General features: G+C 35.4%; 1 protein-coding gene across 27 annotated transcripts in view; it reads left to right on the top strand.

Annotated features, from left to right (window-relative positions):
• LOC754582 (androglobin) overlaps nucleotides 1–16,868 on the top strand; it is a 76,773-nt gene that overhangs the window by 22,996 nt on the left and 36,909 nt on the right. For 16 of the 27 annotated variants that reach the window (XM_030994979.1, XM_030994981.1, XM_030994964.1 and 13 more), the window contains exons 10-19: nucleotides 3,085–3,117; nucleotides 5,483–5,592; nucleotides 6,110–6,287; nucleotides 6,998–7,088; nucleotides 8,272–8,473; nucleotides 9,010–9,153; nucleotides 9,761–9,932; nucleotides 13,886–14,129; nucleotides 14,648–14,711; nucleotides 15,628–15,684. In XM_030994979.1, the coding sequence (XP_030850839.1) occupies nucleotides 3,085–3,117; nucleotides 5,483–5,592; nucleotides 6,110–6,287; nucleotides 6,998–7,088; nucleotides 8,272–8,473; nucleotides 9,010–9,153; nucleotides 9,761–9,932; nucleotides 13,886–14,129; nucleotides 14,648–14,711; nucleotides 15,628–15,684 (1,295 nt within the window). The remainder of the gene's footprint in view (nucleotides 1–3,084; nucleotides 3,118–5,482; nucleotides 5,593–6,109; nucleotides 6,288–6,997; nucleotides 7,089–8,271; nucleotides 8,474–9,009; nucleotides 9,154–9,760; nucleotides 9,933–13,885; nucleotides 14,130–14,647; nucleotides 14,712–15,627; nucleotides 15,685–16,868) is intronic. The other 11 variants (XM_030994966.1, XM_030994967.1, XM_030994956.1 and 8 more) reach the window with 8 other exon arrangements.

Genomic DNA, 16,868 nt, shown 5'->3' with positions numbered 1-16,868 from the left:
TGTAATGGTCTGCACATACTGAATCATTGATTGACAATAAGAAAGGCTTTAAAGGTTTTCATCGGCCTGGTATGGGCAACTCTTGAAAGCACTGAAAATCCCACAATTGGGAAGTAAATCCTAAAATCTACTTGCCTCCATATCCAAATAAGAGGAAGAAAAAAAAAGAAGTTCAAAATCGAAATCCTGTTTTTAAAGTGAGATTTACAAAAGATTGTTTCAATCTATGTACCATACTTGCCATATTTGGATGTACATAGACATACTGTGCATTGAAAACAATTGTATGAAAATTCTAATCTGTTTTATGCAGAATCAGATTTGGCATTTTGTACGAAGGGCCGGTAGGTCAACTGCCTTAGAGCAATGAGTATCAAAGCTTAACGCCTTTCTAATTCTCAATATCATGATCATTGACTCTAATGAACTAATGAACGTGCAAATACGACCTCCCCATCCCAATTCATAACAGCACTAATCACAAAGTTGTGTGAAGTATGGGGTATACAGGAATCTATTAAAAGGTTAATCTATTAATCAACTATGAACCCAAAACCTTCTCACCACTATTTAAAATGTATATATGCAAGAATTCCCCATCATACCCCCACCCACCCAATCCTGCCTCACTTGCAGCCCCCCCCCCCCCTCCTAAATTGTTTGGTCACATTTGTCACTGATGGAGATACATTTATGTTCACACAAGGTCACACAACACATTAATCAATTGCTACCTGGTAAACCTTCATACACAGAAAGCTACAATAGAATTACGCCAAAGCATGTACAGTACATATACTTCCTTTGTTTAAGACCGAGTACTAGATCAAAATTTGAAAGATTTTTCTAATTCATTTTTTTTTCAAAGTAGGAAATTAGCTCTATTGTTGAAGTGTGATATGGGAAGTAAGGAAAATCATTTAGCAAGGGTGAAATGTATGTTCTATTGTTTTATTGATCTACAAGTACATCATTTGTGTGTGTGTGTGTGTGTGTGTGTGTGTATTTTATGTCAGATTTAAGTTTGAGTGCATAACAAAGCACATAAAAAGGTTTCACAAAACTGCAGTGTTGGTCAGGGTCTATGATTTGGTGATACTGGCTTTTATGTTTTTTGAAAGTGAACTAAATTATAAGCTCAATTGAATCCAGTTTGTCTCCAATGTGTCAGCCTTACAATACTAATTGTTTTCTGTTACAACTAAATGGTTTATCACAAATCACTTAACCATTAACTTGTTTTTCTCCTGTTTAATTTGATGAGTAAAGTGGTGTTGTAACAAAATTAAAGTAGGTCATATAAATTAGAGACATTGGCACTGGGTACTCCATATTAGTGGACTGAATTTTACCTACCGGTAGTTTAAAGTGACTTGTAACATTGTTGATGAAAAAATTGCTTAAATTTTGTACAAAATGTTACTTACTATATTCCATCTACTGTACTAACCCTCTGACATGAAAAAAATCCTTAAAAAATTCTCAAACCACGAAGATATCTGGTTTTCTTTGAAGGCGTCGATGTTCGACACCCTCTAAAAGTGATTAACAGTAAATTCTCCCAACCATTTTTAATTTTCCCAACTGTTTTACCATGAAAAAAGACATAAAACAGGCTATAAAAAAATCTGTCAACACTTCAATGTCTGGAATGGAATGTACATGTAGAGCCATTTTATTGCTTTGTGAGATTTCCATTCACCTAAAATGTAATTAAATTGTAATAATGTAGTTAGGAGAATTCAGGAATCAATCGGATCAGTTTTTCCCAATTTGTACCATGAATAATAGTCTGTTTTCACTCAAATTTTTGGATTATCTTTAATTGTACATCTAGCATTGAAGTCACTACCTTTGCACCACTATCTCTCATCTGAACAATGTTACCAAGTCCTTTTAAGTTCATGAGCTTTTGAGAATATGGACCATTAATTGTGTTTTCGCTGAGAACCATTCTGATCTACAACCATAACACTTGGGTTGTATGTTGTATTGTCAAAAGAGATCAGGAATATATTAAAGAATTATGAAAGAAATTTGTGTTGGAATCTAGTGACTGTAACTACTACTAGTAACACTGATTTCACATTATTGCTGGAGATTTTAAAAGTGAAGCAATTCATGCGTTTTTTTTCCAAGTGTGGGAAACAAAGAGGTCGGTTCTATTCAAGATCGAAATGGTCCGCTTGTTAGCTTCCTCAGCCCAGTTTGAGAACAAGGAGACCCAGTTCCCTGACAAATCGTCTCCAACTCGCAAGAAAATTAAGTATCTTCACTTGGAATCAGCATTTGGTTTGAGCCAATTTCAGCACTTCAAAAGTATTCTCATTTTTTAAAAAAGCAAATCAATTCTCTTGCGTACTATGTTTTTCCTTTATATTTGAGATCGGCTATAAAAAGAATAAATTGCTGGATTGTACTTTCTATCCTGTCTTTAATTTTGCACTCAGTGCTTTTTTTCTTCAAATTCTAAAATTTCTTTTGTTTTTAAATTCTTGTTGTTTTGACAATTCTTACCTCAAAAATTATTTTGAATTAATGACAATTGAATGATCCTCTAGCTTTGATCTAGCCTATTCTTCTCGGGAATGCATTCTAAATTAAAATCAAAATCAAATTCCATCTTTAAAACTATGCATGGGAGATTCTGTAACCGGGAAAGTCCAACATGGATGTTCATCATGTTCCATATCTAACCAAGTTTGGTTGTATTATACAAAAATATATATATATATCTTGATCTTGAGACACTAGCTGCCCCCATCTAAAAAATTGCTAGCAGCTTTATAATAAACTTATCATATATATATATATATATATATGTATATATATATATATACTAAGATATTTTTTCTGGATTTGTTACATATGGGACATGATTTTGGACTTGCCCTGGAACCTTTATCAGTATATACTCAATTCCATTGATCTATTTCCACATCCCTGTTCACACACTTTAATATCTTCATAACAGGTGCACAAAGTGCATGAATGTGAACCACCCCTTCCTCACCTGTTTGATTTCAATAATTGTGTTTTCTTTATTTATTTTGTGTACCCTCGGCACACACAAACCCTGCACAGGCACACCTGATAAGGAACAAGTAACAATCCTAGGTCTGTTTGTTTCTCCCACCCTTGCTTGCATCCCTTCCTGCATGTTGCATGACTAAATTAGATTTGATCCTCTCTGTGGGTGCTGTTGTACGTAATTGTGAAGATCAAATCAGGATTGTGAAACACTGATCAAAATCAGAGCTTTGAAACACACTTTCAGATTACTTTGTGTATGGGATTTTTTTTATAATTTTTTTAATTTTTTTTTTTTTTGGGGGGGGGGGGGGGGGGGGGGGTGGGCGAGAGGCTAGAATGAGGTTCTAAATCTGTCCATTGCTTGCTATGCAATAGTCTGTACTCTGTAGTACAGACTCTAATTCGTATGCATGGCAACAAAAGCAAAGTTCAAAAATGTTACCAACTGTTTCCTTTCAGAGTGGAATAATTCATAACCAAAGAAAAGGGTAGAATAAGATGACTTTTTGCCATCTAAACATTTATTATAATCGCCATCAAATCTTTACAGTGCTTGTTTAAAAAACATAAACCATGGGAGGTCATGTGTTTGTGAGAATGCAACTAATACATTGAACCTGTAAGTTGCTAGATATCTGTATTAATACAGGTTATTGCATGAAGTACAAATGACATCAATAATGATTCTGTTCTGTATGAATGTATATTGCTATTGAAACTAGATACAAAAGCAATTACATGACAAATGGTGTATTTATGTAATAGATATTTAGTACAGATTTACCTTCTTAATTATTAACACAACCGGCACAATGCATGAAGTGTATAATGCATTTAAATAACCTCTTGATATCAATTATGAACACTTCAAATTCTTTAAAAAAAAGCTAATCTAGAATACATTCTGCAAATATGAAACACAAGTCGGGTCTTTCTTGTTTGTTTTTGCTTTACTTTCTGCTGAATAACTTCTCTAGATATACCAGTAGCATTGCTTGCTAGTGCAACTTGTGATTGGGCGAAATTGGTGCATCTCTACATTAGAATTATTTTGCATGCAACTAGATTTTGTTTATGATTTGAAAAGCCTGGTTTAAAACTGTTTGAATGAAATTTGTTTATTTATTTTTAGGGCCATGTAATGGTACAGATTTGTAAATTAGTCAAAGATTTGCATGTTTGCTTATTTGTGCTAACTCTTAGGTACCCTGAACATTGAGTGCATGCTGCATGAAGATAACACACAACTTTCTTTCATTCAACTCTTTATAATGATTATAAAGTTTTATTTGAGACTGAAAATATACCCCCCCCCCCTCCTGTTGTCCCTATCTTGTATGTCTTACCCTCTGTCTCACTCTGACCCTGTTTTTTCATCCCTGTCTATTTCTTTCAGTTCTCTTCTCTTTTTCTTCCCTCCCCCTCCCCCCCCCCCCCCCCCCCATCCCCCCCCCCCCCCCCCCCCCCCCCCCCCCTCTCTCTCTCTGTTATTCTGATATTCTGCTTGGTATGCGTTTGATAGCAGGCATAAAATAACATATTTTTTTAGTGTAGTATTGATGAACAAAATCAAGAAGTGGAATTAAAATGGCACCTGGTGTCAAATAATTAATGGTGTTCCAATGGTCAACAATGACTTATTTGCTTTTTAAATCCAGGGAATTTGTTTAAGTTTTGCTCTTGGCTTTAATAGTGTTTTAGATGTAGAAGACAACTTTCTTTTTTACTTTTGCAAGCATCATGATTGCTGTGTGCATGATTATTTAGTTCAGTTGAACTATCAATTGGATATGTTGGAGTAATATGTTTTAAAAGAACATGGTCGGTCACAGTGTCAAAATGAGCCGTAGGTTTGGCATTACATAGGTTGAGATACTGTAACAGACTTTGAAGTATAATTGAACAGTATGTGAAATGTTTATTCAGTATTTTGTTCCCTCCAATTCAAAAACATTTTAAAGAAATTGTAGAATATTTTACAGAGTCTCTACTCTCTAAATAGAACTGTGAGCAATTATTACCGGTAGATACCAAGAAATGACAATGTTTATTCATAGAATAAACTCTCATTTTTTCTGAGGTAAGTATATGGTATTGAAGGTATATCAAGATAATTGTACACAGTTTGTTTTTAAGAAAGAGATACAGATTGTTCACCAAATACATGCTAATTCTTATCTTGCATGATAATAGATACTTTCTACTTTTTGTTGTTGTTAATAAAATGCTATTGAGGAGTGCATGATGACCGGTATGAAATAAATTCATATCATCCTCATATGTGATGTCTCATTTGGCTATTGCATCTTGTGCATGTTTTAAAAATAATTTTACTCTTCTAAAATCACTTGCATGTCTTTTGTTTTTTTCAATTTGCTATGTATACTGGTATGCTTATTGGTGTACCTTTGGATTAATTTGAATATCTTGTTCCCTTCTATCCATACAGATAAAGATCAGGCGACGCCCATGGTCCCTGAGAGCCCCCAGGTCACCCTCTTCGTCAGCTACGTACACCCTCCTAAGATACCCGTCAGGATCTCGGTGCTTGGAGAAATGGTACGTTTGTAGAGGATGAAGTCTCGTTCAGGTATGAGGTGGTAAACTTCCTCAACAACAAAAGCAACATTAACAACAATAACAATCCCAACATTGATAAAGGAGCAGCAACAACAAATATAACAACAATCACAGCATTGACAGCAATAACAAACACAACAGCAATCACAGCAACAACAAAAGCTGCTATAGATATTTGCAGATATTTATTTTATGTAATTTATAGTTTCGAGAAGGGCCTGAAAAAGAAATATCTGTGTACAACTTTGTGTTGTATTTCTTTAACAACCATATTTCTGATGCACTTGGATGCATGTATTTGTGTATTTTTATATATGTCAGTTTATTTGCTGAGGTGTGTTGCTCTTTATCAAGCAGTTTACTGCATTATTGGTAAAGGATGCTTTAATCCTGGGTAGGAAATTGCTTAGAGTGTATCTGGAAAATCAGAGAAATGGATAAGTGTGACCTCTAAACTTGATGATTTACAACCTTTGGCCTTTGATTTATAACACAGGCTGATGCATCGGAGAGGCTTCGTCAGAACGGTCTCTCCCACGTCTACCCACACCCTCTCATGCTGACCCAGACCAGATCCTGCCCCCTGGTGGCCCCACCTCCACCCCCTAAGATCCCCTCCTGGAAACTGATCCGCCCCAAGAAGAAGAAGCCATCCCCTACTGATGAACCCTCAGGTAAGCCTTAACCCTTTTGATGCTATTTTAATTTGGTATAACACAGATCTTCCAATTGATTATTTCATGCTTGGTATGTAACAGGTTAACCACATTCATTATGATGTTATATTTATATTCAATATGTACAGCTCAGAGTAAAAGATACTGTGTTGACATCAACAATTTGACTTCCAAGATTATGTTAAGTTGTGTTGTGCAATTAGGTTGCTGGAACTACACCTGTCATTATATATCCATATGTAATATAACACAGTTGATTTATTAGTTTACAAAGATGTTAAGCAGTGTATATTAGTTCATTTAAAAAGTTTTCCTTGAATTTCAATCCAATCCAATGTTGGAACTCCTGGGCCCCATTTCACAAAACTTGTCATCAGTGACAAATGACAGTTTTTGTTATAAGCTACTGAAATCCTTGCTTCTGATTAGTTATCAGCAGATTTGTCACTGATTTTTTGATCATTTGTCATTGAAAAAAGGGTTTGTGAAACAGGTCCCTGGAGCACCAATATCGAGTTGACTAATCAATGGTGCTGATAAGATTGAAGACTATATGGTAGGCCTATATGCAGCAGCTCATTGTGGAAAAAAACTGGAGTAGTGGCTAGTTGCAAGCTATTTTGAATATGCATGTTTTAAGCCAAGTTTAAATTCCAAATGATCATACCTTGATGGCATTGTTTGATCCCCTTTTTCTTTACTCATAGAACCTGAGGTGAAGAAACCAGAGCAGTTTGTGGAGCTGACCTCTCAGTTTGTCAACTACAAAGTCAGCTCTGTTCCCATTCCTACAGACACGTGAGTTAAAAGACAGATTGATATTACTTTTGAATGGTAATATGATGAGAGCAGCAAAGATCTCTAGCCTTTGAATTGAATTAAAGTAACTGTCAAGGAAGAGCAAATTCACATATACAAGGAATTGTAAAATTAGAAAAATAACTGCCTTTTTCGAAGGCATATTTGAAAATGGATGAACAGAAAACATTCAGAAGAAATGTAGAGAGAATGTGAAAACTGAGAAGGTAAGACTGAATAGGAAACTAATCTGCTCAAAAGGCGACAGACTTCACTGCAGTCCTTGGATATATTCAGTTTGCACTATGTACAGCTAGCAGTAAGGATATATATACTTTTGGTATTACCAAAGATTTATGACAGTAGTTCAGAAGGAAATGAAACTAATTGAAACCTTGATCAAATGAAAATCAAAGACAGGAGTGAAATAGAGTGAAACCTGTATACAAAAGTCAACTCAAGGGTGACAAGATATACAGACTTTATGAATAGATGGTCTTTGTGTACAGGTTGCTTTAGAACAGGTTTCATTGAGAAAAACTGGTCAAGGGAAATAAAAATCCAAAAGGCACACCTTCAAGTTCAAGTTCGTTTATTTACACTCATCATTAAAAATACAAGAACATATACAATTAAATGAGGAATAATCACACATAAAATATCATACATTCAACAAACAACAAAATAACATATCATAATGGGAGTGAAGGGATGAGCTAAAAAGGAGTATGGTCCTTATGCTAGAGCCCATCCCTCAGTATAATATAAATAAAAGGTAAATTAAATTAAATGATTGTACGATTGGAAGCATGACAAAAAGAGAGAGAGAGTGAATGGATGAATAAAAAAAAACTGATAAGGGAATAGGAGAGAAAATGAAAAAGCTGGCAAGGCAAGACTGAATGAATGGACAGAAATTTTATCTATACTTTTATTAAACACATCACTGTGGCGTCTCCATACATGTGGTCGCTACAGCAGATTTCACTGTATTACTGAAAGATGTTCATGCGTGGGTATATAGTTGTTCGTGAAGTAGGCAAGTTGGCAATCACTACATAACATTGAGCCAACGGGTATAACGCTCCTGTGCGTACGTCCGTGTGCTGCCCTCTATATACCCACCCATGAGCAACTTTAATTAAAAAACCTACGCTCTTCTCCCACTTCTCGATCCATGCAGGAAGAGGCCCAACTCGTCGCTGTCCCGAGGAGCCGTCTCCAGACCTGAGACCTCCCAGATGGGTGAGATCTGTGAGGTGGATGAGAATGCTCCGGAGAAGACGGAGGAGGAGGTAGCCAAGGAGAAGGAGGCCAAGCAGAGAGCAGAGGAGGAGGCCAAGAGGAAGGAAGCAATGGCTGCTGGTAGCATCCCTGATATACAGGTTAGTCAGATCATGTGATGACCCCCAAAACTCCAGCTCTTTAGGTTAATTAGTCCTTTGAAAAGGACAAACACATATAATTAATCTATCAGATTTTTGTAATTTTTGTGACAATCCTAACTTTATATTTTTAAAAGAATGATGAATAAAGGTTTGTTTTCAATATACTTAGACATATTGATTCATATTGAATAGGGATATAGATCAATGTCTCTAAACTATTGATAAAATTGTCCTTAGTAAAATTCTAGATATGGCATTACAGTCCTTTCACTAGACTGAAACCGAGGTTTAAAATACATTTGAAAGCATTTGTGAATAAATTTGCTTGTACCTTGCATGCATGCATGGTCATATTGTAAAAAATGTTCTCCATAAAATTGAGATGGTGCACATACATATGGAAACTTATAAACATGAACCGAGTAACCAGGGTAATGAGAATACTTGGTAGTTTTTACTCTGGCCAATTGAAAGCAAAGGTACTGATGTTTCAGTGCGTATCATGTTCTCTTGTATTCTGTGCTGTATGTTAGATGGGAGGAGTTGTTTCACCAGGACTGATGCCCAACACATCCCCCAGAGAGAGACAGAAGTCAGCTAGGAAATCAAGCAGTGTCAAGATAGAGAAGATTGATGAAAAGAAAGCTAAAGATGATAAAAAGGACCAAAAACTAGATGTAAGTGTCAGCTATTTTTCTATTTTAACTCTGTGCTATTTCTATCCCTGTGTGTTTAGTCAACTGCTTTTGAAAAGCCCTTTTTGGATTCGTGCCACTGGTAAAATGGCTTTAGGCCTCTTGAAGATTTGAAAGTAAAAAGGGTTACATTAATCACATTATCTGTTTTTATTGTGTCTTGACCTGACCTCAAATTATCTTTGATTCTTAATTTTCAGTTCAATATCATTACAATATATTTGGGTTAAGGTCAGGGTGAGAGATAGGGTCAGGCTAGTCCCTAGTGTTATAATGAGTGTTAGGATATTATGCAGTTCCTAAATTCTGTCTGTACATGGCCGCGTATTATAAAGAGTTATGATTGAATGTAAGTTTGATCAATACACGATGAGCCATAGTTACACTCAATATTAACCTTACCATCAATCAAAAGGCTTTAAAATACATGGCCCATATCGTAGCTTCCCCCTTTCTTTTCAAGATATCAATTCCAGACACTTGCCTTGCATTTTTTCAATCAGAGTATTGAATTGAATGTAATATCTTTGAAGTATATGATATGTTATCATTTCTATTTTTCATTTTCATTTCCTCTCTCCCTGATCAGATCCAGAGTCCAGCCCCCAAGAAGTCAGCCAAGAAGTCCCGTGGTACAGGTGAGAAGGAGAGAATGTTCCCCGGCAAGCTGGAATCCAAGGTGTCACTCAAGGACCTCAAAGGGTCAGGGGTCAAAGAGAAAGGCAAAGAGGGTGAGAAGGAGAAGAGTAGTGGGGCTAAAGGTAGGAGGTCATGCATGCTTGATGTCTGTATGCTGGCTTATCCCTCCCTTGCATTACCCCCCCCCCCCCCCCTCCCCGCTTTTTTGTGTAAATAAATATTTGGTGGTGGCTGTGACGGTTATAGTAAATGTGTTCAATGTTAACAGCAATTAAATCACAGTGTTGGTCAAAGTCATGGAAAATGAGATAACTTGCACTTCTTTGTTTCTCTATGCAGATCTACATTGCTTTCCAGTGGCATATTTGCCCTTGTGGTATATATTGGAATTTATAGCTGTGAGTGAAATGCAACTTTTGCAATAAAAAAATAATCCTACACGTATATTCTTTTGATTATGCAGGTGAAAAAAGTGAAGAAGAAAAATGACACCAAAAAAAATGTTGAAAAAAAAAAAATCTTATCCTTTAATCCATATGACACTTACCAACACTGTGGTTTTCTTAGTCATATAATATAATATATGTTCAAGGTATTGGCTAATGATGAAAGACTGTCCAGTGCATATTCATGGTGGGAAAGGTTGGTTGTGCGAAACTGAAGCATAGGCCAGCTAAGGAAAACTTGCTACTCACACCTGACTTCAAAGCAAATGCCAAAAGAGGCTGCACCCTTTCCAGAAACCATGCTGGTTTTAAAACTGATAATTCAGCAATACTTGCTTCCAGTACCTCTTTGGCAAAGCTACCTGTTTATGCAGACCATTAAATGTTTTGCGAATGAAAACCTTTCAGAAAGGCAATATTTTTTTTTATATCTGCCATTAACCAATGCCTTTAACTATTAAATGCGTAGTCTAACATTCATCATCTTGATATAAATTTGTGTACATCTTGCTCAATTCGTAAACAGTATGGAAAAATGGCACTAATACAGTTAAAAGCTTCTTTTTTATTTTGCCAATTTTGCTGAACCCGAAAGATAACAACTTATATTGAATTTTTCTTCCAAAATTGTGTTTTGTTGGGTTGTCAGGTAGTCACAATTTAACTGCTGATTTCATTGCTGGTTTAATTCATATTGTTTAACCCCCATCAACCTCAGACCTTGAACCCATGAAGCATAGATAGAAAGAATGGTTGATAGCATATAATGGATGTAACATTGCCTGCACATATTGCCCTGTTCTTTAAACTAACAATTAAAAAGGGATGTTTGTCCATTGATTGAATGATAACAATTGTAGGGGAAAAGAGATCATTTAAAGGAATGTATCAGATAGACATATTTGCTTTCACAAAACATAGTGAATTTCTTTGTATTTTAATGTAATAGCATTGTGCATTGTTGTTCTATATTGTTGCTAGAGATTAGGATAATTTATATGTCGATATCTACTTTCTTTATTCTTGTTAGTGAGAATTGCATAATGTATAGTGGTAATATGAAAAGTGAATAATAGTACCATGTCTTTTTAGATGACAGTTACATGTAAGTGTGACATATATTTAAGACATGTCTTTGAAATAATGTCAGCACTTTTAGAAAGTCTGGTTCTGTTGAAATATAAACACATGATTTTGAAACTCTAAATAAGCAGCACTAGTTGATCCTACGTACACACTTTCAATATTGTGATTTGTTATCTAGCACACTTTGCCTCGTCAAGTTTAAAAGAAATCTAAGATTTTCTGTGCTAGATATGCTTCAGCTTGCTTCAAACATTCAGATTCTGCAATCTTTACAGAAGTCTGTAGATTTGTCTATACTTTTGACATACTTTACTTTAATAGGTACTGAGAAAAATCTTCAAATTTATTTAAAGTAAACTTCAAAGTTTATCATTGAGGCACATTTTAGGACTCCCACTTCTTTAGCAGTTACTTTGTTACGGTATAATAATTGTTTAAGATCATTTCATATAATTTTAAATTTCAATATGGCTTGTAAACTAGATGTATGTGTATATGACTATATGACCTTCAGTATATTTATGTGAGTCAAAAATTCACTAAGGTGTGTGTTAAATGAGGAAATGAGTTGTAACACAATTCAGTATCGTAGGACTATCAGCCACCACCATTTACCATTCTTGTTTAACAATTATTACTCTCATTGCTGGGAAAATGAGCAAGTCTTGAAGTATAATTCTTGGGCTTAGGGAAAGAAAAAATAATTTACTCCTGTCTCTCCTTTAGATGTGTAAATGTCTGTCCAATATTCCTCTGTAATGCTCCTACTGACCTTTGACCTTGATTTGACCCTGTGCTGACCCCTTGGCTTCCTGCTTGCTTCGTCGCCATTGGTAACGTGTTGAGAATGTATCAGCAAGTTGTAACACTTCAAAATTTCACAGCTATAAACTGCATTACACTTTTGTGACACTTGTACCTTTTCACAATTTTATGATCTTCAGAATAGCTTGGTATTGCATGTCTTCAACTGCAAATTGCATTGTGTTGATTTGTGAATCTAACTGCTTGTATAGATTGGTGTGTTCTAATAATGGCTCTCACTTTATTTCTCTTTTCAAAATGATTTTTTCTAAATTTGTTAAAAGGAAAAGAAAAGAAAAGCGATCCGAAATTACTATTGATAGTGGAAAAAAGAAGAAGATGCAATTGGTTATCTGCACGTAAACTTGTTTCAAAATTTTTACAGTTTTTAACTGTCTCATAATTGATCATAATTCTTACTGCAATTTCTGTCTTTTTTTCTCTCTACTTCTCTCCTTTCCTCTAAGATACTGTAGTAAAGCTTAAGTTTACATTTGATGATCCCTTTGCCAATATTTGCTCCTCTTTCTCTCTCTTTCTCTCTCTCTCTCTCTCCCTCTCTCTCTTCTCTTCTCTTTTATCTTCTCTTTTCTTCTCTTCTCTTCTCTTCTATCCTCTTCTCTCTCTCTTATCTTTTGTGTAGTTTAGTCGTTAATTATGTGTTATACACTGTTCGAACCTCTGAAAGATTTACTATATGAAATGTCACTTAGTATCCGATGTTCTCATGAAAAAGTGCACTTTAACCTTTGACCTGCCTCTTTCTGTATGCATGTCTGGAGTGACCTCTATCCCTCTGCACCATAACCCTGCACATAATCACCCAAACTTCATCCTATCCTCACTGCCATTCTAACAGCTACCTTTCATACCATGCATTCTGTATCTGACACCGCTTTATATATCCATACCCTTTAATGCGCCTACATGATAATGACATTGTTATTTTCAATACTTTGGAACTGAAACAGATTGTGTATTTCTTTGTTTGTCAGTCACACGTTTTCACAATCTTGTACATTTCATTTCTTATATTTACACTCACACATATGCCTTCTTTTTTCTAGCTACACGCAAATGTTTTTGTTCTTGACTGTTGACACCAAAAAACATGCTTTTATTGGGGAAGCTGCTTTTTTTTCATCCTTTAAAAAAAAAATCCTTCTTTTTTGTGGGTAATTCCTCAGAATCTATTTTGTTTGAAGTACATGCAAACTTGTTACAAAGCATTGCTTTTATTGTCTATATATTTCTTGTATTCCTTTCCATTTTATCAGCATAGTTTGATTAAATAAAAACCAAAATTGTATCATTTATACTAGCCCTAAAAGTATTAATTAGCAGTTATGTATTATTTATTGTTCAATATTTTATTTGAATGATTTAGTACTACATAGAGGTTACGTTTTAATATTGAAAAAAAAACGATCAAAATTAATTTACAGTTTGAAGATGTAATTATTACTGCATTCATTAGCACAGATGAACAAATCAAGAAAAATGAATGATATTGTAGACGTACATAGACCCTACATGTATCTCACAACCCCTCCTTACATATAAAAAAGAGATGTATATACTTACATATATCATTATCCCTTCATTACCACTCCCACCCTCATACACCTCGTCCTCATTCCCTTATCCATATGCCTCCCTCATATTATCCCCAATACCCCACCCCCAACATGCCCTACCCTACTTCCCCTCAAACTCCCACCCCCAAAACATGCATACAGATGGAGGCAGCGGGCTGGGTGGGGCACTTAAACCCCCCGGCACCAGCGAGGGGTACGGCCTGGACCAACCCCCTGATACCTACTCCGTCATGACAGATGGTGTTCCCCGGTCTGCCCTGGGGGAGGGGTCGGTGATGATCTTGGACGGCGAGACCCCAGCAGGAGACAACCGGGACAAGGCAGAGCTGTGTCAGGTGGATAAGAAAGTCTGGATGGACTTTGAGGACTTCTGCAAGTGCTTCAAGTAAGTGACATTTCATCTTCATGTTTCTTTATCAGAAAAAATATATATATATATTGGCATATATTTGACATAGCAAATATTGACAAGATATGTTTCTAAAGAACTATATGAACTCAATAACTCCAGTTGCTAGGGAACTGTCTTTAAAATGATGGCACAGAATTTGATTTTAACTTGAAAGATGAAGATAGAGAAGACAAAGGATGAATGTCCTTAAAGAATTGTAGAATGGAGACGGAGGCTAATGCTTGAAATTATATAGATGAGAAGGCAGAAGAAGCTTAAGAAAAGGGAGAGAAATTGATGAGTATGAGGAGAAAGTGAGACAGAAAGAGGGAGACAGAGATGTAACAGACAAAAAGACGAGCAAAAGAGAAACTTGTTTATCATCTACAGAAATGATAATAATCGTAAAAGAGTTCTAAAGCTTTATCTCTTTACCAATATTCTGAAACCATGGGTACAAAATACCTTATCTGTGGAAAGAATTTGATTTTCTATTGTTTTTCTTCCTACAGAACACTGTACGTCTTTCACAAGCCAAGCTCTTACATGTGTACTCACAAAGTATCTGATCTCAAGGTAAGGCATTGAATTACTTTAACATGAATTTGATTTCATTTCACCACCAAAATGATTGGTGTGAGCAAACTTTTGAATGATCATACCACTTGAAAATGGTAAACAAGTAGGACCATGTCTTCCTTGAAAGTAGAAGGTTTTTAAAAATCGTACAATATTGCTTGTTATATCATTCGTTCAGAGCCGGAAGGGGTGTTAAAGCTAATATTGAGCTCTGGTATGGGCATTGTATGTCAAGAGAACATGGCTATGATTCATTCTGGATTGGTTATCCTGCAGTAGATTGATTGTTTGAACCAGTAGAATTAAAAAAAACCTCACAAAAACTTGCTGGAAATCATCTTCAATAAAAACCTCAACTCCCATTTGCACTTGACATAGTGACCTGTGTTAAGCACATGGTGTCGGGCCTACTTATCTTGGTTTCCTTATCTTTCTATGCTCATTACACGGCCCCTATACATTTTCTACAAAAATCGTTTGGCACAAGTCATTTATTTGTAATCAGTGTAAGTTTTGTTGGATTCTGTGAGAATTTATTCTTTCTTTACCAGAACTCAAGCTTATCTTTAACGCCGTGTTTAAGTATGAATAAATGCCCTTCTGGCTCCAAAATGATATGTTCATACTTTGAACTCATGACTCATGACCCATGACAGGAGTTCTTATTCATGTGGACAAAAATATGAAGAGTTTATGAAGAGGTCATACACTCAGACACTCCTTAAAAAAATGATAAGAATAAAATGCATGTGATTTACCGTCTGTGGACTTTCTCCACTTGTTTTTAGTTAGTTTTAGATTCATCAAGAAAATATATAAGCATGTTAGAGGTAGTATTTTGCTCATGAACATTGAATATGACTCCCACTCATAAAACCTGACTCATGCGTTCCCTTCTTCATCATGCAACCAGAGTGAGTTACCGGGCGTGGTCGCGCACCCCTCCAGTGCTCGGGGCGTCAAGGAACCAGTACGTTCTCACCACTGCCTGCAGTTTGATGCACAAACGACACACTAAATACACATTAATTCTTGTTTTTTATTTTATTTCACATATGTAGATTAACTTATAGCATAATTATGTGATGCAATTTACTTTGATTTTATGCACCATTTTGAGATTTTATTTTACAGAACATTATTTGTTATCACATCGGTACATTTGATTTTTAAAAATAGTCAGTCCTCCAATTTGAAAGTTATGTTCCTAGAGCCATTTGAAACCAGAGTCTCTTTTGATGAAAGTTCTTTATCTTTTCAGGAATGCCCCCCCCCCCCCCCCCCCAAAAAAAATATATATATATATATATATACTTAACAACTGAATTATTCATACCAGTGGCTGCCGGGCTCACGATCAATTGGGCAAAAAGAATTTCGGTTTCGGTTTAATAAAATTTGGAGTGAACTTTTAGGCTATTATTATTATTATTATTACCATTTGTAAATTTGATGTTTCTTGTAACTCAAGAATGAAAGGTGAATTGGTTAACTTAGGGCCTTTGTAAATTTTTTCATAGATGTAAGCTTTGATATGTCACACTCTCAAGAAAAAGAAATTGACAAATCAATTTTTCACATACCTTACAAATTACCCAACTTTGTAAGGGTATGCATAATATAGTTGTTAATTGTATATAGTGTTGACTTTGTATTAGTAATCTTGTAATGAGATGAAAACAGATGTGAGCAACACTTCGAAATGCATGAATTAGAATGTCTTTATTAGTAGATTTGCAGTGTTTTCAATTGCACATCAACATCACAGTAGTTTTTGAACGTGTAGCTCTAACAGATAGAGAGTCTGAAAAACAGTCAAATATGATTCACAAATGATAAACTGAAATAGCTAGTAGAAAATAAATTAGCAGACCTTATACTAACAAAGATACCATCTGTGATTATATACTCATGCACAATGTTTTGTTACCATTATATCTTTGATGAACTGAAAAACATTTAATACAGCATTATTTCCTTTGATGTTTTATTCCAGAGCCCTTAATGAAGTAGATTTGTTTTTGCACACAGCTTGCAAGTTTGTCTCCTGTTCAGTTTTAATTCGCAACAGTGTGTGTACATTATGTAGACACTAAAGTGCATAACAGATTGCACTGAATTATGAGTTTCACTTGTATAATTTGCATTTTTACA

The sequence above is a fragment of the Strongylocentrotus purpuratus genome, unplaced genomic scaffold (assembly GCF_000002235.5).
Source record: "Strongylocentrotus purpuratus isolate Spur 01 unplaced genomic scaffold, Spur_5.0 spur5_scaffold_21, whole genome shotgun sequence".
Classification (NCBI taxonomy): domain Eukaryota; kingdom Metazoa; phylum Echinodermata; class Echinoidea; order Camarodonta; family Strongylocentrotidae; genus Strongylocentrotus; species Strongylocentrotus purpuratus.
This window is presented reverse-complemented; position numbering and strand designations above follow the sequence as displayed.